The sequence below is a fragment of the Cladophialophora immunda genome (assembly GCF_000835495.1).
Source record: "Cladophialophora immunda strain CBS 83496 unplaced genomic scaffold supercont1.4, whole genome shotgun sequence".
NCBI classification, from domain to species: domain Eukaryota; kingdom Fungi; phylum Ascomycota; class Eurotiomycetes; order Chaetothyriales; family Herpotrichiellaceae; genus Cladophialophora; species Cladophialophora immunda.
Window position 1 is genome coordinate 1,049,438 of NW_015622544.1, and position 19,856 is coordinate 1,069,293.

Here is a 19,856-nt window from a genome sequence, read left to right on the forward strand (position 1 = left end):
TATTAGGAATGGCCAAAAAAGTGAGGAATTGTACAGGCATCTTCTGTACCAATCGGCTCTGGTCCAACTGGATCGAGCCTGAATCCAACCGTGACCATGCTGACGCCAAACCCGGAGGCAATAATAGTGTCAGTTCTCCTTGGATTGGCCGAAGCAGGATTCTGCACTCTATGCTCGAGCTAAACCTTACCGCCGGCAGTGTCTATCTCATACACGGGCTGAGCAGTTCCCCCGATGCATTCATTGGAGACGATGGAACCAGCTGGGCGACGTCACTCGACCAGCAGACCTCAGGATATCTCCGCGGCCAGCAGGTCGAAGTCCATAAGAATCGGCATATAAGGGTCGTCGCTTCATGTGGCCACAGAGGCTCTAGGCCTTACAACAGTCGATCGAGGGGCGGAGGCACAAGTCAAGTTATGTAACCATGTCTTGGGACCAGAGGCGGATAGAATCTTCGTGATATGCCATTGTTACTCTGCCGACTGACAATCTCTTCCTCTTGTCAACTTTGGCACTGCGCCTCGTCCCGATAGTCGAGTCTGTTCCATAAGCACGGAAAGTGATTCAAGAGTGAGAGTGTGGTGGGCATCGCACTTTGAGTTACAGCGTAGAAAGCAGACAGAAGCAAGCAGAAAAGGCCTTTCCAAATAAATGGCATCATTTCAGTATGGGGAATGCTGTGCTTCCCAAGAGATAGCCCGGGAGACGTCGTTTGGAAATCGAACAGAACAGCCAAATTGACTATTGATCTTGGTGAAATGGTCGTGGCTTGACGCCATCAGTTGACTTGCCATAAGAGGTATTGAATTTCGCGTGCGGCATACCCGCAAGCATGTTAACCAGCCTCGCGCTCCGGATCTATCTCGCTTCTCGTCTAGAAGGGGGCTGTCGTCAGTATTCCCCTCCTTCATCACCGCCACCGCCGCCGTAGGCGAATCCATCCTCGTCATCCCCTTCTCCTCCGTCAAAGTAGTTCTCCGCATTGTAATCGTCGGCTTCGCCGTTGTCGGACTCTTCGAATTCCGAATCCTCGGGCTCATCGTCGTCATCGTCGTCTTCGTCCCCTGCATCCTCGTCACCATCGGCGCCATCATTATCCTGCGCCTCGGGCACATCGTCGTCGTCGTCGTCGTCTTCATCAGACTCTCCGCCGGCGGCGCCGGATCCTTGCTTCTGCCGCTTCCTCTCCTTTGCGCGAATGCTGTCCATGAGGGAACGGGGCTTTTTCTTGGTTGGTCCGAAATCGTCTTCGGCGTCAAGCCCGCGCTTCTCGCGGGACTCGGTCTCGCGACGCCGTCGCTTCTTCTTCGCGGCCTTGGCCGCCCGTGCACGGCGAGACGCGGGGAGAAGCGGGTCCGAGTCGTCGGTGTCGTTTCCTTCATCGTCTGCGACCTTGGCAGCGGCGTCTTCGCCTTCCTCGTCGTCGTCGAGGATGAGGGAGTCGCGCTTCCGCTTCAGCGACTTGCGATTCGGGGCATTCGTCGCCATGTTGATGATGTCGATGTCGGCGGACTTCCAGAGCGGACTCTTCTTGTCCGGATCGAGGAGGGGCCAGAGCTCGTGGGGGAAGTATTTCAAAGCTGGAAGTCAAAGAAAACGATCAACCAGGGTCTCTCCTACCTTCCTTCTCTCCGGGGGGGAAAGTTCCGTGGCGTCGAGCGGTCTGGGAACGTACCATAGTCTCTCCCACCGCTCCCCAAGTCCGGCAAGCTCCTCTTCTTCTTGTGGTATTTGGCCGTGTACTTCTCCTGGTCGTTGAACGGATCAAATCCGGCGCGCTTGAGCGTTTTGCCCGTCTTTTCGTCCGCGATGCTACTGGGGTCGAGGGTCGCGTAGTAAGGTCCATTGCGCGCACGGGTGCGGAAGGATAGGTAGCGGCTGACGGCGGCGAGTTCGCGGGACGTGGGTGGACGTGGCACGGGAAGCTCGATATCCTGCAAGAGTTTTGAGCGCTTGGTTAGACGGTCTGTCTGTGGGTTCTATGGCGGTGGGAGTTGGGAGAGGGGGTCAGGAGGGTGCAAGCAGTACTGGAAATAGCGCTTGGGGCGTCTTCTCGGTCGGCGAGAGAGAAATATCGTCGTCATCGTCAAAGTCCAACTCTGGAGGCAGAGGGCCTTTTCGGCCACCACCACCGCGCCCTCTTCCCCGACCACCTCGCGACATCGTGGAGCGCCAGTCGAGCCCAACAGGAGGAAATGTCACCGGGTATTAGTTTTCATGCTGCTCTGTGCCAGTTGAAAGACTGGTGAATGCGACTGTAGTGTTGCAGAGAAACAGTAGTGTTACCGCCAACGATTGAATCTCTTCACACGAAACTCGCACCAGAAAATCGACCGGCAGAATTTTGGAGTGAGGTGGGGAAAGCCATCTCACCGCCTTGACGAGGCTGAGCAAGGCTGAGATCTCCATCCTGTTAAATGCACTCATTGTACGGTACGATAACTAAATTCTCTTAGTTCAGGTACAGTGAGGCCTGATGTATAGTCCAGCGGTACTGTTTATCGCTTGATTCGTGTCAGGAATGCTCAACATTTATCGCCCAAGGCGTTTAGACACTCGGGTAATAGAAGTGGGCACAAACCTGGAAAACAAAACAAACCATACTTTACCCAAGATAACACCTCTCACTTACAGTGGGCAGTATGTTAGATGCAATGCTAAATCTAGCCTCCATTTTCTGCAACAGCTAACGACATTGGCCACTCCATCCATTCCGACCAGTGAGGACCTAGGTGTGAGGATATGGCTTGAATCAGAAGGGAACCAGAATCCCCTACGGCCCAACATTCTCTGTAAAACGTCATCAAGGCGGCAAAGTATGCCAGGATGATCAGAGCTTCTGGTCTGCGCTGATTTAGACTTTCGAGGAAAGGGCCTTTGAGTTGTACGGGCCAAGCTAGTAACCAGCGGATGGTTGTGTGTCTTTGCTCGAGAACATTGGATACCGCAAACACCCAATGCAGTCTCTCGATCGCTGTTTCGTATGCGACCCTGGTTTGATCCCCCAGATCCGGACTCATGGTCAACTTGGACAAATCGAGGCAAGGCTGAGGGATTCGGTAAGGTGTTGGAGGCGGCTGGACCTTGAACATTGGTTTGAGTTCGGTCTCTTTCAGATACTCATACCAATCTTGGATGATGAGTTTGGGGACATTACGCATGAGCATGACACAGTTGATGACGTGGTCGAGATACTGGTTGGAATCCAGGCCTGCGGTGCGAGAGGGGTCGGCGAGGATATGAACTGCAAGAAGCATTGTAAAGATGAGAACGGCAGCACAGTTGGAGGCGTTGATGTCTCTCTCCACGCTGTTGAACTTGTTGAGAGCTAGCGTCTGTAGTTCCGTAGATACGGTATGGTACCACGAGGCGTTCTCAGGCTTACAGTGCGCGAGGTGTAGAGCGGAGATTGCCAGAAGCTCGTGCATGAGGAAAGGGAACGAAAAGGCCATACGGACTACCACTCCTTGCCATATATGCTGAACAGAACGTTCGGCATTGAATGTGCTGTACGTGGAAGTAAGGAACTGGTGCAAGAGCTCCAGATGCTCCATATTTAGATTCGGATCAAATGATCCAGAAGGCGTGAACACTGGTACGATATGGTATTGATCCGGACCTTGTGGTCGCTGGTCTGGAGTCGAGGTCTCGGACGGACTGGCAGTAACGGTTTCCGTGTCTGTGGCAGTCGTCGTTGACGGGGTTGTGCCTGAAGCAAAATTGCAATCCAGCCCGGCGGTCTGGCAATTGACGCATCGGGGGCGATGTTCATCACACTATGACCAAGACTTTAGCGGCCGAGTTGTTTAGAGAGTCTGCAATGGCCTGCACTGACCTTGATGTGTCGTCTTTTGCAGGCTACACAGCCGTTCCGAGACTTTTTGTGAGGCCTTCGCGGCATTGAAATTCCGGCTCCGGCGTGCACAGTGGCAGCCTGGGGGTTTGGGCCGAAGAGACAGGTAGCCTGACCGGTGGAGTACGCAGAGATCTGCCGACCCGACTTTTACTGTTCAACGTGTTGTGAGAAGAGTTCGACGGCTGCCGAGACTAAACATATTTGGGGTGAATTGCTGTTGCCTGGATGCCTTACGAGTCCGACCCTGCATGTCGCATGGGTCAAAGGAGGTGATCAAGCCAGTGGCACAGCCAGATGGTTGTTGTAGTCTATCAAGAACCATCTCAAATGCGCCATTTGTAGCGGGGACTGTTACCAGAAGATGATATTAACAACGAACGGGGCGCAAGCAGGGAGCTGGCAACCGCCGATGATGTCAAAAATAAATGGCACCGTCTGACCAGAAAAGGTACATAATGGTAAAGACATGGATACGGCACTTCAAGTTCCGACTCTGGCACGAGTTCAGCGTTAGGCGTGCTTTGCCATTGGTTCACGGGCGACCACCGTTTACAAGTATCTGTGACATAGTGGTACCTCTATTCTCATTACGACATTAGGCTATATGTGATCTGGCGGCCACCTCCTCCCATCAAATGCACAGTAAATTCTATGTCAGACCGAGCCATTTCTTTCCGACAAGGCTGAGTCCGCAGCCTCGCAGCATGCTCACCGTTGATTGGCTCCCGCGATTTTTCTCTCCTGCCAAGCTCGACTTCCTCTTCCCCAGATTTTCACCCAGTTTGACTCATCTTTGGTGCAGGGATTGAGACTCTTGAGGTTGAAGTCGAGATTCCAAGGTACAGCTAGTTGCGGACGAACATCGTCATCGGATCGAAGCCACTCGCCTGCCGCTCTGATACTTGTTCCCAAAGCCAAGCACGTCACCTGCAAAATCCAGCCGAATACAAATTTCTCCGACCTTGACGGCAACCATGCCTGGCCGCTCAGAAGTCGCCTATTTTGGCGCCGGCCCTGCCCCTCTGCCCACGCCTGTCATTGAAACGGCCGCTCAAGCATTTGTCAACTTCCAAGACACGGGGCTCTCGCTGGCAGAAATCTCGCACCGCTCTGCAACCGCAAACAAGGTCCTCGCCGACGCGAAAGACGCTCTGGCAACCTTGTATGACATCCCCACGGATGAATACGACATCATGTTTATGGAAGCGGGAGGCACAGGGGAGTTTAGTGCCGCCCTGCAGAATCTCGTGGCGTGTTGGATCGAGCGACGTCGGAGGAAGGCCGTCGCGGAATTGGGGGAAGGGAAGGAAGCCGAGGTCCTGGAGCGGGTCAAGAAGGAGATCGAGGCAGAGTTGAAGGTCGACTATCTGATCACGGGGTCTTGGTCTCTCAAGGCCTGCCAGGAAGCGACCAGACTCGTCGGCGCAAGGTATGTCAACGTTGCCATCGACGCCAGGAAGACCAACAACGGCAAGTTTGGGAAGATTCCGGGCGAAAGCGAGTGGAACCTCACACCGAAGGGGAGTGCGTTGACTTACTTGTGCGACAACGAGACGGTCGACGGTGTCGAATATCCCAATTTCCCCAAGATCCTGGAGAACACAAGTGGGAACGAGGAGGACGACAGAATTGTGGTGGCAGACATGTCGAGCAATTTCCTCAGCCGAAAGATTGACGTTCGCAAATATGGAGTCATCTTCGTGAGCCGGCGCTTCCGCCAACACACTCTGGATTATGCTAACTTTCATTAGGGCGGCGCTCAAAAGAACCTTGGTATCGCTGGTATTACCGTGGTCATTATTCGGAAGTCCTTGCTTAGCCTCGTTCCGCCCCCGACATTCCTCCATGCCTTGTCCCCCGTGATCCCGACCTCAGGGTGTCTGCCGCCCATTATGCTCTCCTTCTCCACCATCGCCGCCAACAACAGTCTCTACAACACCCTTCCGATCTTCAACCTGTACGTGGCGACTTTGGTCCTGCAGCGTCTCGTTTCCACGTTCGGCTCCAACAAAGTGTCTGGCCAGGAAGAGGTCGCCGACCAGAAGGCCAAAATCCTGTACGAGACCCTCGACTCTCACCCGGAAACGTACCACGTCGTCCCGCACAAGAGTGCCAGGAGCAGAATGAACATTTGCTTCCGGATCATCTCCGGGCCGCCGGCCGACGGCGGACAAGTAGTGCCGGACGAGGCCAAGGAGAAGGCATTCCTTGCCGGCGCCGAACAGCGCGGCCTTCTCGGCCTCAAAGGCCACCGATCCGTGGGGGGAATCCGGGCGAGCAACTACAATGCAGTCCCGCTGGAAAGTATCCAGAAACTGGCTAGTTGGTTGGTGGAATTTGCCAGGTGATGAGTGAATTCGGGGGGGGGGGGGGGGCGGGGGGGTGGCTTGGGCCGGATCAGATGGCAGGATGGAGATGGTGCAATGGTAGACGGTCCTCAACGACCGGCGGTGGCGGGAAAAGTAACAGCTAGACACGAAAAAGCATCTTCACGACGACTAGAAGGTATACAGGGGAATTCAACTGCAATTGGGGTGTTCTCGCTCCTCTCGGGAGATATGCGTCCCACAGTGCCAGTGTGTCCATCTTCCCGTCGAGGCAAGGCTCGCACTATTCGCTATTCGGGACCCGGTCTACAATGCGTAGTCAATTGTTCGGAAAGAAGCAGGCTTGCTTAATATTGGCCCAGCTGAAATCCAACCTGTTTCACTCGGCCAGAAAGAGTTTGCGTCTGCAGTCCGAAGAGTCGCCATGAACTGCGCAAATTGCAGCCCCGGTGAAGAGATCGCCGTCCAGGTCAAAACAGACAGGCAAGAATCAACTGTCAACAAGGAGGTGGACAGTGGCACCCACAAGATTTCCTCTGCCTTCCATTCAGTGACAGCCTCGGAATCCACGAGAGCCACTGGATCCCTCGGATATGTTTTGATGTTTCCTACGGATCCTAGCAAACCCGCCATCGTGTCTCTCCCCCTACAACCCAACTGGCAAAAACGAAGGGAAATACCTGGCTACCCATCAACGACGACTGCGGCCTTTCAGACGGCAACCACTCGGCAGAGCAGACATCCTCTGTCACTTGTTCAGAGGCCCCCAGTGGCTGCCTCGCTCCGAAAACCTTCTAGGTGCTACAATGGGCCCGAGAAGACAGATCGCAAACGACAACAAGCATTCCGGAAGAGCCTGGTTGATGTCTATGACGTTCGAGATCCCGAGCGACCAAAACATTTCTGGTGTCCGGTTGTTGGGGATTATGTTGACTGCACCTACAATCCCAGCCTGATCGACCGCAGGCGCATGACGGTAGGGCATATTGTACCCCAAAGTCTACCACCACAATTCCTCGAAGATCTCTGCGACCCAGGGGCTTTCTTGTACAGATTCGACACGAAGAATGGCCTCTATCTAGACTCCGACATCAAGGAAGCATTTGATTCCGGCCAAATCCTGATTGTCCAGACTGAGGACTCATCGGCGGAACAACCAGAATTCGAGGTCCTCGAAGTCACGAAAGGGTGTATGCCGGAGTTCGCATCGGATACACCAAGTTCAAGTATCTATCGACGGAAGCTTCGTTTTCGAAATGCCTATAGGCTTTCCAGGCGGTTGCTTTGGCTCAAGTATGTGGTGCAAAGGCTTGAGCTGTATTTCAAGATGAAGGCCAACGTCTTACCCGCAGAACAGGCCGGTGTATGCGAGGAATTGGCGAAATGAAAGCCATGGCCTGCCATAGGACCATATCTGGCCAAGTGCGCTCTGCTGTGGAGCTTTGCCGGTTTGATAGGGCTTCCATTTGACGAGCACATGTTCCGAGACGTTTAAATACCCTCGAGGTGTCGGCAGCGGTCTTGTGACTTCCACAGTCACTCGGCTGTCACCGCGCTTGTCGCCTCCTTTACCATCTCGGTACTGAATCCAACTTTAGCTGCCACGATCCGCGATCCGCGACGCACATGATAGCAATGTCATTGACATCACTACAATACTTCACATCCTGTAGGCAGATGAAGAGTATGAATGTTAAGTTGAACAAACTAAAGTGTTGAGAGGGCGATATGAGACCGATATCTTTCTCAAGCCTTGTTCACTCGCGAGGTTAGATGTGTCTTTTGTGGTACACCACTTCTTGAGCATCATCATCCGCCGCCTTTTGTCGGCTTGGGCAGTCGAGCTTCTGGTTGAATAAAGGAGCAGAAAGCGTCATTGAAATCAACCGCTATTGTACTTCCAACGTCTCGACATTTGGCACAAATCATTCAATCAATGGCTGTTGTCTTTGGAAATTCTAGAAGGAACAGAAGAATACCGAGTACTTGGGAGGGCCTGGTCAGGCTTGGCAGGGTCCAGCCTGACATAATTTTGGATTTAGGGTCAAGGTTCACGGGGCACTATGCCACTTTCGGAATACCCAAATAATTTTCTTCAGCTACCGCACCCATCAGCAATACCACCAACACCACCACCAAAAATTCAAATCAAGTCAGAATAGATCAAAAAAGATATTTGCTTGCGCGTGGAGAAGCTGGGAATCGAACCCAGAACCTTTTCCAGACGATGATCGTCTGATGCTAAGGAAACGTCATACCACTAGACCACTGTAGGAATTGTTAGCTGGTGTTGTTTTGCTGGGTTGATATTTGGCACTCACCATCCCCAATGCTGTGATTGTTGAAGGAAGTTTAGGCAGTCCAATATATTATTATTTGATTGTGTTCAGGCCTTGGGTTTCGCCTGAGCGCCTAGCGTACCTCGCGTAGTCGCCGTTGTGGAGTGCGGAATACCTGAGCACGGGATGTCTCGTATCTCGTAGCAAGCGGACCAATTAAAGCGACCACTCGAGACTCGAATGAATCCGCGGACGTCGATGAAGTTGTTGCGCACCAACACAACGGCATACTTATAGTAATATCCTTCAACTCCGTCTCTGTGCTATCCTATTCTACACCTGACTCTCCTGCTGGTCCATGCTCGAGGCATCTAGCACTCTTCCGGAAAATGCCCCTTCTCATCTATGTGGATTTCTGGTTCCGCAGCGCGATCGTCGTCGACAGAATTTCCTTTGCGAGCAAGCCTGCCAACCCGCCGGGCTCAGCTCCATCCAGCGCCTCCATCATTGACGAATCTTCAGCCGTCCCCTCAATACTCTTCGACGGTCTTTCAACCTTTTCAGCTCGATTTCGCTTTGTCTTCTCGCTCTGCTGGACAGCCTGCTCCGCGAATGGCTTCTGTAGCGTCTCAGGCCCATGAAATGAGTTAGCACAGGTAAACAGAAACCTACTCTTGATGAAGGTCACCCTCGATCTATTCACCACTATATACGGAGTATTTACTCAGCCCAATGACCGCCACTTAGACACTGTAACGTTATTTCTCAATTCTGCATAGCCGGCGTAGAATGGATCTTGTTCTCCATGTCTTTATGCTTCGTCTGTCGCTACCGCAAGATGTGGTTTCAGCCACACGATCGGTGAACGACTCGGGGCGCGGATTTCAAAGGCGATTTCGCTTGTCAGTCGGCAAAATCTAATACCAAGTTTGGCCAGTATCTATTTCTCCGTGGAGGAATCGTTGCTACCAGATGGTCATATCCAGGCTAGCACGCGGAAGGGAGGGGTGGCCGCGAAGGCCAGGGTGGTGGCAATGCCTTTGAGTTGAATCTGTCTATCTGAGTGATGAGTAAAAACGAGAAAGAGTCTGTGACTTGAATGAGATTTGGAAGACAAAATTGCCCAAACTTCTCGCCAAGGGGAGACAAGGCTGTCACCGATATACCTCGCGATATTATGTGTCTTCACTACCAGCAGTTAGCTTTGATATCTTGGCGACCGGTATTGATCATGGTTCGGGTGCACGTTAGGCTGGTCAAGAGGTTGCCCTGGTGTGACCCAGCCGAGGAGCATGATGGATTCTACAAGGGACTAAGCCACTCAGGCCATAAGGCAATACCAGGCCACAATCTTGGGTTGTGTGGGCTCTTCATATGTTTGGGCCTTTTATGCATCAAGATATTCGTCCTCAATTTGGAGTACGGTCAGATCTGTCCTTGACATCCTCAAGGTAAAGCATCCCCCGGAAGCCGTCCACGATGGAGCCGCAGAGAACCTGGGTCCTGCTGTCACGGCATTGCCTTCAAGCATAGTCGCCATCCGCCATCGCAACTCCAGTAAGGCCAGCGCATAGTCTCTCAGGTAGTCTCGTCGGCTTCGATTTCTTGTTCCAATCCGAACAGGATCGCAACCGCAATTGGCCAAGCAGGGGCAAGTTGGGCCAGGAATGTTTCTTTCGCCTTCGAAATCGATAGACAGATTCAACTCAAAGGCATTGCCACCACCCTGGCCTTCGCGGCCACCCCTCCCTTCCGCGTGCTAGCCTGGATATGACCATCTGGTAGCAACGATTCCTCCCTTTCTTCGTTGTTGGTCTTCTTGCAAGACTGGGAGCGATCTCGAGGTCCTCCGAGGCTCCGACATGGCGTTCGGTCGCCCCTCATCTTCCGCCTTCCTCACATCCTGCCTATTCGTCGAAATCGATCCTCTTTCCACCCTGTCCTCATGGTGGTGGTGCCTATCTAACGATCCAAGCCGAATCCGACTCCCTCCTCTTTTGTCCGATTCCTCACCTTCCTCCGTTGCCATATGGGATAAAGACGAGAGCAAGGCTACGGACGCGGTCGATATTCAGGCTGCTGACCCTGGCAATGGCGTTTGCATGGAATCATGGTAGCTGAGGACAGCTACATGTCAAGGACGGGGGCAGGTTGTCACATGTGGCGCTAGTCGAGTCACAGACTCTCTCTTGTTTTTACACTTAAGACAGACACATTGAACTCAACGGCCTAGTCACTTTCTGCCATTCCGGCACCTCCTTTTCCTTTGCGATGCTGCTAGATATTACCATCCTCGACCTGCTGCACGGCCTTCTTGATATAAGCGACCTCCCTCCTTTAGTCATGTTCTCCCTGTGTGGTCGAAAGAAGACTGTCCGTTTCCGGCCGTTCTGATTCCACGACTGTCTTCCACCAGTGCACGTACTCAAGACATTCTGTGGTAAGACGCTCGTAACTTGCAAACTGTTTTTGGAAAGTGAGCTCTTTCGAACGGCTTGAAGGTTCCCCCTATTTGTTAAAATCGGCGTCCTTCCTTGCCCGACAGCATTCGACTCACTCATGCCAACAACCAGGGATCTTGTCGTCGTCGCCGCCCTCCTCGTTCACCAACTCGATCTCGTGATCATCTTCATAGATATTGGCCCGTCGCCTCCGTCCTTGATCTCACCGCCCTCCAGCGCTTCATCTTTATAATCTTTCTCCTCCGTCCTCATGTGGCCACTCAACCGAGGGCCTTGTTCATCTGGTGGCATGCTGAAACTTCTCGGTGAGAGCCGCTTGGAGGACGAGAAGGCTTGTTAAGTTTGTACGGCACAAGTAACTTTCTGGTGAAAGATGCGCACAAGACCAGAGGGCTTGTCAACTTTGAATGCGAAAGCAACTTCCAGGCGACAGGCGTCTGTAGGATAAGAAACTTTGCTAATTTCCATATGGCGGAAGCAATTTTTATGAGGGGCGGCTATAGGGCGAAAAGGGTTGGTAGCGCGTGGTAGAGTGGTAGTGAATCAATTCATTACGAGACTGCCATAGATGAAAATCGCAGTAGTATCCAGAATGCGCTCATTTACTGTCTCGCTGCCTCTGAGCCCACGCAACCCAGCGTCTGACAACCTCGTCCACGGCCCTCAAGCCTTGCCGCGTGGCCTCGATCTCGAACCACTCCTTGTGTTCGCGCCCGCATTGCTCGCACTCGCTCTTGATGGCTTTCTTCTCCGAGAGTTCCAGGTGGATGAGTCGTTCGACTTTGTGCACGTGCGAGACTTTGCCGCCACAGCTCTGAGGAGGAGATGCGCTCGCTGACACGTTAGCATGAGGATGGGCGCTGCGGAGGTTACCGGCATCGTGGTTGTTGTGTGGGTAGTACCGGATCAGCGTGATGTTCTGCCCGCACTGCTTGGTCCATTGAGTCATGCGCCTGTGGACGTTGGCTGCGCGGCCGATCTTGAGCGTAATGGTGCGTTTGGGTTGGACCTGGTTCTGCGGGCGGCGCACGGAGGCGTAGCGGGCAAGAGCCTGGCTGGTTCTCTCCGAGCTGCGGTTGTACACGCCGCTGCTATCGTCGAGGTCGTCATCATCCAGAAGAGACGAGGCCGTCTCGTCGTCGGGCTTCGACACCTCGGATTCGGGCGTGAGCCAGAAAATGTAGATGTATCCAGCCTCGTCCGCGGCCGAGATGGGGCGGGACAGCTCTGCGAGCAGCTGCGAGGTGGTTTGGGGTGAGAGATTGGACGGGATGAGCGAGAGAAGTGTCTGCGTCTGAGAAGGTGCAGGACTTGGTTTCGGTCGCGTGGCCGCGGTAGATGACTGCTGCATTTCTGGTCGCCTTGCGTCTGGATGAGGTCGAGGACGCCGATTCCTGTCGTCCCTTCGAACCCTTGGAGGAGGCAAATCATCATCATGGTCGGCTTGAATGCAGCAGGCCCAAGAGAGTTTCACGTTCGACTGTCGAGGGGGAGGAGGCCGTCGTTTTGGCCGTCTGTGGTGTACCACTTCGTCCGGCACCGTCATTAACGGACTCTCCATTTGATTCCACCCCGACGGCAACGTGTCTCGGCGCCTCACACTGTCTGCGTCATGTCGCCGATGGTGTCGCTTGGACACATTCTCGTCTAGCTCGAGGATCCCCACCTGCTCAATTAATGTTTCAATGCTCGACCTCTCTTTCAACGGGTGTAGACTTGTCCGCCCTGCCCGAGCTGCCAATTGCTCGGCCTGGTCCTTGTGCTGCCAGCAATAGAAAGCCGCCGCATGCTGCTCTTCAAGCACCGCAAGGACCCCGTTACCTCGACTCGGTGAGGGTGAGGGAGAGTTCTTTGGAGAGGCAGCAAGCGGTCTGCGACAGGGCCTTCCGGACGTGGTGATGCCTCTGCAGGTAGTAGCTGGGTTTCTCGAGTCTGATCGCGGGAGAAGAGATTCGGGTGTCTTCCCACTGAAGGACATGTTTGGTCTGATCAATTAGTACGGACAGTAAAACGAGAGGCCGAGCGAAGGGATGTAGAAGGAAATGTGTGAAACTCTCAAGTTAGTCAATCTACTCTTCGAGTATGCCACAATTTACCTATGTCACTGACATTAAGTGACAAACTAGGGATGCGCACTGCGCGGCCACGCCATCAGGCAAATGGTGACAGTTCACATGAAGCTGAAAGTCGAGGACTTCAGAGAGGGGATTGGATGTTGGTCCAGGCATGAAGTGGCTGGTTTCGGTGGCTGGGAAATCCGAACGGGCGGTGCAGAGTCCAGCCTCGTCGGTCGGTACCACTCAGCCTCACTTAAAGCGCCTGTGCTCAAACACCACAATGTCAGTGTCACTTATGTGGTCATCTTTGTACTCAATTGTACTCGGTTCTGGGTAGGTGACCGATCTCTGGTTATACAAAAATAATCTGCATATACACAACGAGTCTGTGCAAGCTATATAATGCAACCTGTAACGCCTGGGTATCTTGACCACTCATGATTCACGAGATAGTTAGTCACGAGGATAACTTCAATCCGCTAAGAAAATCCAGCGCATCATCCTGTGCACTTTCCAACTCGGCAATGCGGTGTTTAAGGGCCGCCGACTCCATCTTCATCATGCCAACCACATCCCATGCATCCGCAGGCCGTAATCCATGACACCTTGGGCAATCGTCTCTAGCCAAGCTTGCAGACTTCAGGACCGGACTTGCGATGGATGTGGCTTGGGAGGGTGCCGCTGACAACGCTTCTGAAAAGATGCTGACCACCGAGCTCACTTCGGACCCGGCTTCTGACTCCCCTGATGTTGAAACGTCGGACGAGCGATTTCGGCGGTACTTGGGACGAGGTTTGGAATCAATATTTTGGGGCACGATTCGGACACTCTGTTGAGAGTCGAGAGATAATTGTGCCGCGAGCTGCGCCCTCAGATCCGCAATTAAATTTTGCTGCTCTGCAGCTCGTTCTGCCATCTCCTGCAATTGTAATTTTAAATGCTCATTTCTCGTCTGGGCAGCCTCGAGTTCATCTGCTTGGACATTCTTGGTGGAGGTGGCCGATCTCAGAGACTGTCGCTGTTCTTTGTATGCCTGTTGAAAGCGGCGGATTGTCCCTTCGGCATTGAGCTGGAGGTTTTTAAAGGCAGCAGGAGAAAATTCACCGGGGTGTCCGTGCGGGAAAAGAGCCTCGTCAATGTCAAGCTGCGCTAAGTCATCCGGATCCTCCGGAGCGGTTTGTGTTATGGTACTCCTCCTGAAGATGTTGTTGAACTTCGACATGGTTGACACGGCAGGGCCCGGTAAACTGGGCTTCTTTTGGAGGCGTCGTGTCAAGTTGTTGTCTTCAGAATCCGGACTCATGGAGAAGCCCTCTTCAGTGGCAGAGGCTTCGTAAAGAGGATCCAGCTTTTCCTTGCGAGGGGAAGGCACCAGAGATATATTGACCGGATCCGAAGACCCCTCGAACCAGCTCGCCAATCCACCCGATTTTCTCTTTGAGGGCGACTCTGTTAGACCAGGGTCCTCAGCAGTCCCTACACTCCTCAGTCTCTCCGGAGACAGAGAGCGAGTGCTTTGAGGGCGCAGGAAGGAAAATGCAGAGGATCTCGTGGGAGAGGAAGACTGGGCGCGGGTAAAGAGCGGAGGGAGGTCCGTGGTGGTTCTAGATCGTTGGTGGCCTCTAGCAGGGGGTGGCGGAGGGGGGAGGGAGACCGAAGAGTCGTTGTCATTGAAGTCAAAAGGCAATCTGCGTGGATTTGGCGGTGCAAGGGCTCCGAATCCTTGATTAAACATGTCTTGGGCCATTGGGCGGCGTGGTGATGCAATAATTGGATGGTGAGAAGACCTGGCAAGTTGGAACGCAGGTTGGTCGAAGCGCAGGTTCTGGGCGTCAGGGTCCGGCCCGCACGCGGAAATCGTGGCAGCAGATCAACCCAAGGTGTTTCCCCCCTCTTGAGTCGAGATTGCGCAGAGGCGCAGTAGCCAGTATTGCAACGCCCAAATCAGCTGAATCAGACTTCCGACCGATGCCGCACCACAAAAGGGGTCGCTGCTGTCGTCGACGCGGTCGAGTTCTTCTCAAAGTTCTCGAATGTAGCCACAGCCGGTCCAACGCAAAAGTGGCCCCGCCTTCTACGGGCTGCACCACACAATCGCCGTGACCTTGGCACGCAGGTTGGTAAAGACGACAATGCAGGAATGCAATGATGGACGGAGATGCGAAAGAATTCGTTGGATGAACACGCGCAACAGAAGCTGGGAAGGCCTGCCTTTCTATTTTCTCGAGGCCATGGCGAAATCAACGTGGTTGGAAAGCGTGAGGGTGGGGGGCAGAGGGGGCGCGCATTCGGCTATCTCAAGCCACACGAGGCTGGATGAACTTTGGCCTCCTCATGCGCGTTTCATTATCGATAAGCGTGGATGTTTAGCGCCTTGGCGTTTCTGGCGAGGCTGAAGCGCGTTTGGTGGCATGTGAGCGTGGGAATCAGACATGGCCAAAAACACTGCCAGGTTTCTCTGTTCGAATCACTGAACCTATATCGTCCTTTGCTAGCAAGATGAGTATTACCCTCCTTAATCGTCCATGTTCTGAATATCACTGGCAGAAACCTTACTCACATTCCCACATCCTCCGCCAACATCGATGATCCAATGCCACGAGCCGACACCGATTTTGCCGTGCATCGGTTACTCCGCCCAGTAGCCGATCATATTCCAATTTCACAAATCCCATAGCATGACCTGACTGTATCCCTCTTTGGGCCTGATTTCCAGCCACCGCCGTCATTGTTTGGATGCGGTCCCCCGAATTAGACCTCGACCCTTTCCACTTCACGCAATGAATGTTCACAATATCGCTATATGACTCTCTGCCAGGCTTCTACTGGTTGGATGGCTGTTCCCAAGCTCTGCAAGACTGTTTTCCGGATCTATTCGATCGCTGACTCACAAGATCTAGGAGCTGCTGCATAACGGCGAGAGTAAATACTGCAGAGGTCTTCTCCAATCGAGGCGCTTGTACTCCGCATCCCACGGCAGCCTCTCGACACCGTTTCCTAGGAACAGTGCTTGAGCATCTCTGAGAGGGACTCTCCAGATCCCAGGTAGAAGGGGCTGTCAATGTCACATGTTGATGTCCCTCGTGAACTCCAATGCGCGTCCGTCCACTTTCTGGATACCATAGTCATCATAATGAGGCATAGAACCGGGGGGCGGGGTAACTTGCTAGTGACGATTCGGATCAACCCCTCGCATTGAAAGAATGGCCAGACACAGCAGAGTCTTGTTTCAAGATAGATAGGAGGCACGATGGCTGGGAATCCGACCTCAAGACTCAGTCGCGACGCACAGGTTTCGTGGCCGCTCCGAGGAACAAATGACCAATCATAGGCCGAACAGGCCCCGACTATTCCGTATCTGACTCTGATCTAACTCGATCTAGTCTTTCGCTTCTGCGGGTCAGCCGCGCGGAATGCTCTGATTGGGCTTTCCCAGCCTCCCTTTTTCGCGGTGAGCCTCACGCACAAGAACCACATCATTCAGCCAGCGGGCCGAACACGTTGCCCGATGGCAATTTTCAGTGTTGGGTGCATGCCTCATAATCTCGCCGACTGTATTCAGTGCCCGCTTGCTTTAAAAGTGATATATCATGTCGTCATGCAAGCCCTGGCCATTTGGAATCTCGCTTCGCCTGCGGCTCAAGTGTCAAACAACCAAGAGCTCCCCATTTATTGATCTTATGTCTGGTAAAAGTCGATATGAGGATGTGCGCAAGCGATCATTATGTTGCGGCTCGTACTCATCGCTTTCATGCAAGCCGACGGCCCGGAGCCCCACGTCCAACGAGGATTCTACAATTAACCAAAGTGGGCTTCATTAGGTCGAGCCCCTCACGGGGGATCTATCAACTTCAATCTTTGGTCAGCTGGATGTGGCCGATGTCACTGGTATCACCGAAGCAAAATAATGGGGCCTGGCGTCCCGTTGCCGGTCATACCGCAGGCCGCGGCAATACTGGCATCCATGGACACTGAATGCTCAGCTAGCAACAAAGATTTCGTTGCCATTGTTCGATGCCTCTTTGGGAACGCGCACAGAAGGACAGGCGTGAATGAACCGTCTCATTGAAGGCAAATTGAATGGGCAGTGAGACGAGTCTGTCAGTGTAGTACGACCTCGTTGCCAGCTTTCACGCCTTTTACTCAACACCGGAATTTCACGAGGTCTATACTCTCCAACCTTGCATACGCATATGTGCTATGTGCTCACTGCTACATATCTCTAGATTATCCGTTATCTAGGGAGTCTTCATCTGCGAGTTATGGCCATCCTGCGCCGGGAATCAAAGCTTGGCCCTGAGGGCAGAACTGGTCTTGTCCTCTCTATTCGGCCGCGTCTCTGATGCGTCCACTCCAGCTTCTTTGGCAGCCTGCTCTCTCAGGACGCCTTTCAAGAGCTTCCCCCCTGCATTTCTCGGTAGCGCATCAATGAATCTCACCCCTCCTGTGAGAGCCTTGAATTTGGCCAGGTGCTGAGCGCACCAGTCCTTCACGTCCGCCTCGGTCGCATGTTTCCCGGGCCCCAGCACCACATAGGCGCGAGGGTGTTCGCCGTCCTTCCCACTGTCAATGGGACTGCTGGAGGACAGAGAAGAGGCGGTGGCGTCATGGTAGACCTTGACGCCGATGACCGCCGCGTCCACGACGGCCGGGTGCTGCAGGAGGACCTTTTCCAGTTCGGCAGGCGACACCTGGAACCCTCTCACCTTGATAAGCTCTTTCTTGCGATCGTGAATGTACCACTTCGCCGTAACGGCGGTCTCTGTCATCGTTTCGCCCCCGTTTCGAACACTGGTCTGGCTTGGGGCGTTATCTTCCACGATTCTTCCACAGGAAACGATGTCGCCTGTCTTGAAATATCCATCTTGATCAAAAGAGTCTCTGTTGGCTGCGGGGTTCTTGTAGTAGCCTTTGATGATGGTAGGACCTCTCACGAGAAGTTCACCCTTTGCTCCAACCGCTGTGACATCATTGCCTTGTTCATCGACGAGTCTGCAACAGAGGCCGGGTTAATCGCAAGGCCTTGACTGGCTTCTCGATTTCAATCGACAAGGGTATCTGTTGGTGCTTCCGTCCCGCTCAAATTACCCAAGAGAAGATGGAAGACACACATAAAACTTGATGAAACAAGACTGGGAAAACCTGCAAGAGGGGCGCTTACTTCACATCTAAATTCGCGATGAACCGTCCGATGCTCCCCGTGGAGTCACTTTCCGGGTACCAAAACCTGGAAGCGACACAGGTCGTCTCCGTCATGCCCCAGACTTGGTTGAAGACGCCGTCGGGGGCCAAGTGCTTTTCAAATGCCCGCTGGTGCACTTTGCCCAACGGTGCGGAGCCGGACCTGCACCATTTCACCGATGTGAGGTCGTACTGGTTGAGCAGTGGACTTGCCAGAGCCATGACCACTACAGGTGGACTGATGGACAGGTCGGTGATTTTAAATTCCTGGATCGAGTGCAGAAACTCCCTCATCTCGAACCGTCGCATCACGTAGGTCTCGTGGCCTGCCTTGAACGGGGTCGTGTGACCCACGGGGACGATCGCTGCGTGAAACATGGGCATGTATAGAAGACGCCGGACCTGTATCTGAGATTAGCACAGACTTCTCGAGGAACAATCGCCGCCTTGCAGACCGCTTGAGAGGCTTGTGCCACGGAAGAAGCCTCGCTCTAACCCACACAGCGTGACGGGATCCACGATGAGCGGAAGTGAGTTCTTACCTGCCAGGGCACCACATCGGGTGCTATCGCAAGAGTGTGCTGGGCGACCAGGTTATGATGAGACACCACTGCTGCTTTTGGAAGTCCAGTGGTTCCCGAGCTGAACAGAAACGCAGCCGGCGTCGTGCTGGAAATCTCTTCGTCGTCGAATCGGTCCCAGTCCCGCTCTCCATGACGCATCAGCTCCGACCAGGACTGGAATCCCTCGGGCACTTCCTGGCCTTTGACATTGAAGATTCGGATATTGGAGTCGGGAATGCCACAGTCCCCCGAGACAGTCTTGATTGCATCCAGCAATTCAGGTTCAGCGACGACGTACTTTGCGCCCGAGGTCTTGAGATGATGCTTCAGCTCGAAGGGCGTATAGGAAGGATTCGTCCCCACGAAAATGCCCCCGGCGGCAAGGATGCCCAAGAAAAGGACCGAGTAGTAGATCTACGTCGTTCGACTGTCAATATGCGAACGACCTCAGGAATCGACGCCAGATAACGAGGGTCTACCTAAAGTGAGGGCAAGGAAGCACTCACATCGTTGAAGGAGTGCACACAGACACATTCTCCCTTTTTTAGCCCTGCTGCTCGGAATCCAGCACCGAGCTTCCGGACCATGCCGAGTCCCTGATTCAGGGACAGTGTTCGGGAAGGGTTTGAAGTGTCGATATAGATCTAATACGGCGAAGATTTGGTGTCAGCCTTCCTTCTTCTGCGTAGCTGCTACCCGCACATCTCGTTCCCTCGTGGATTGCTTACTGGTTTATCAGGGTCATAGTCTGCCTTGTCGAAAATCCACGACAGAAGATCTTGGGTCGGGACCGTCAACTTTTTGTGAGCAAGGAACGGCATGTCGACGATAAGCGAGTGGTAGATTTCGAAACGCCTCCGTGCTGAAGGTAGGGACGGGTCACTGGCCCAGGAACGATTCTAAAGGGGTTAGAAAGAGCGTGCGTGCTCTGAGTGCCGATTTTCCAGACACAGTCACACAAATATGTCCTTATAGTTTAGTGTGGACGGCGATACTCAACACGCACGCTCAATTGCCAGCCTCTGACACCTCGGACGACTTCAAGGCGACCTGCTCAACAAGGGGCGCGTATCCTGGTATAACCGTTCGCAGAAAGACCGGGGTGGGAGAAGAGCGATGAAGCATCGA

General features: G+C 53.5%; 7 protein-coding genes and 1 pseudogene across 9 annotated transcripts; 1 reads left to right on the forward strand and 7 right to left on the reverse strand.

The window, feature by feature from the left end:
- Positions 1–665: 665 nt before the first annotated feature.
- Positions 666–1,385, reverse strand: PV07_06762 (uncharacterized protein; the record flags this gene model as incomplete). The annotated part of the gene is made up of 1 exon (XM_016393777.1): positions 666–1,385. One exon carries the CDS (start codon positions 1,383–1,385, stop codon positions 666–668), a length of 720 nt encoding a protein of 239 aa, XP_016247196.1.
- Positions 1,386–1,619: 234 nt separating this feature from the next.
- Positions 1,620–2,166, reverse strand: PV07_06763 (uncharacterized protein; the record flags this gene model as incomplete). Its single annotated transcript, XM_016393778.1, has 2 exons — positions 1,620–1,937; positions 2,032–2,166. The coding sequence occupies 2 exons, from the start codon at positions 2,164–2,166 to the stop codon at positions 1,620–1,622; spliced, it is 453 nt and encodes a 150-aa protein (XP_016247197.1).
- Positions 2,167–2,458: 292 nt separating this feature from the next.
- On the reverse strand, positions 2,459–4,222 carry PV07_06764. 2 transcript variants are annotated; one of them, XM_016393780.1, is made up of 3 exons: positions 4,094–4,222; positions 3,839–4,009; positions 2,459–3,779 (listed from the first exon to the last, which is right to left on the reverse strand). In XM_016393780.1, exons 2-3 carry the CDS (start codon positions 3,902–3,904, stop codon positions 2,667–2,669), a joined length of 1,179 nt encoding a protein of 392 aa, XP_016247199.1. In that variant the 5' UTR covers positions 3,905–4,009; positions 4,094–4,222; the 3' UTR covers positions 2,459–2,666. The 2 variants fall into 2 exon arrangements, with proteins under 2 accessions (XP_016247199.1, XP_016247198.1); XM_016393779.1 differs by having other exon boundaries at positions 3,839–4,222.
- Positions 4,223–4,619: 397 nt separating this feature from the next.
- Positions 4,620–6,221, forward strand: PV07_06765 (phosphoserine transaminase). The gene is made up of 2 exons (XM_016393781.1): positions 4,620–5,559; positions 5,611–6,221. The coding sequence occupies exons 1-2, from the start codon at positions 4,834–4,836 to the stop codon at positions 6,205–6,207; spliced, it is 1,323 nt and encodes a 440-aa protein (XP_016247200.1). The 5' UTR covers positions 4,620–4,833; the 3' UTR covers positions 6,208–6,221.
- Positions 6,222–8,373: 2,152 nt separating this feature from the next.
- Positions 8,374–8,461, reverse strand: PV07_06766 (annotated as a pseudogene). Its single transcript has one exon. The product of its transcript is annotated as a tRNA-OTHER (tRNA).
- Positions 8,462–11,452: 2,991 nt separating this feature from the next.
- On the reverse strand, positions 11,453–13,125 carry PV07_06767 (uncharacterized protein). Its single transcript, XM_016393782.1, has one exon. It carries the CDS (start codon positions 12,903–12,905, stop codon positions 11,526–11,528), a length of 1,380 nt encoding a protein of 459 aa, XP_016247201.1. The 5' UTR covers positions 12,906–13,125; the 3' UTR covers positions 11,453–11,525.
- Positions 13,126–13,284: 159 nt separating this feature from the next.
- Positions 13,285–15,210, reverse strand: PV07_06768 (uncharacterized protein). Its single transcript, XM_016393783.1, has one exon. The coding sequence runs from the start codon at positions 14,729–14,731 to the stop codon at positions 13,442–13,444; it is 1,290 nt and encodes a 429-aa protein (XP_016247202.1). The 5' UTR covers positions 14,732–15,210; the 3' UTR covers positions 13,285–13,441.
- Positions 15,211–17,164: 1,954 nt separating this feature from the next.
- PV07_06769 (uncharacterized protein) lies at positions 17,165–19,549 on the reverse strand (the record flags this gene model as incomplete). Its single annotated transcript, XM_016393784.1, has 5 exons — positions 17,165–17,976; positions 18,146–18,567; positions 18,708–19,142; positions 19,235–19,372; positions 19,457–19,549. 5 exons carry the CDS (start codon positions 19,547–19,549, stop codon positions 17,268–17,270), a joined length of 1,797 nt encoding a protein of 598 aa, XP_016247203.1. The 3' UTR covers positions 17,165–17,267.
- Between the last annotated feature and the right edge of the window lie 307 nt (positions 19,550–19,856).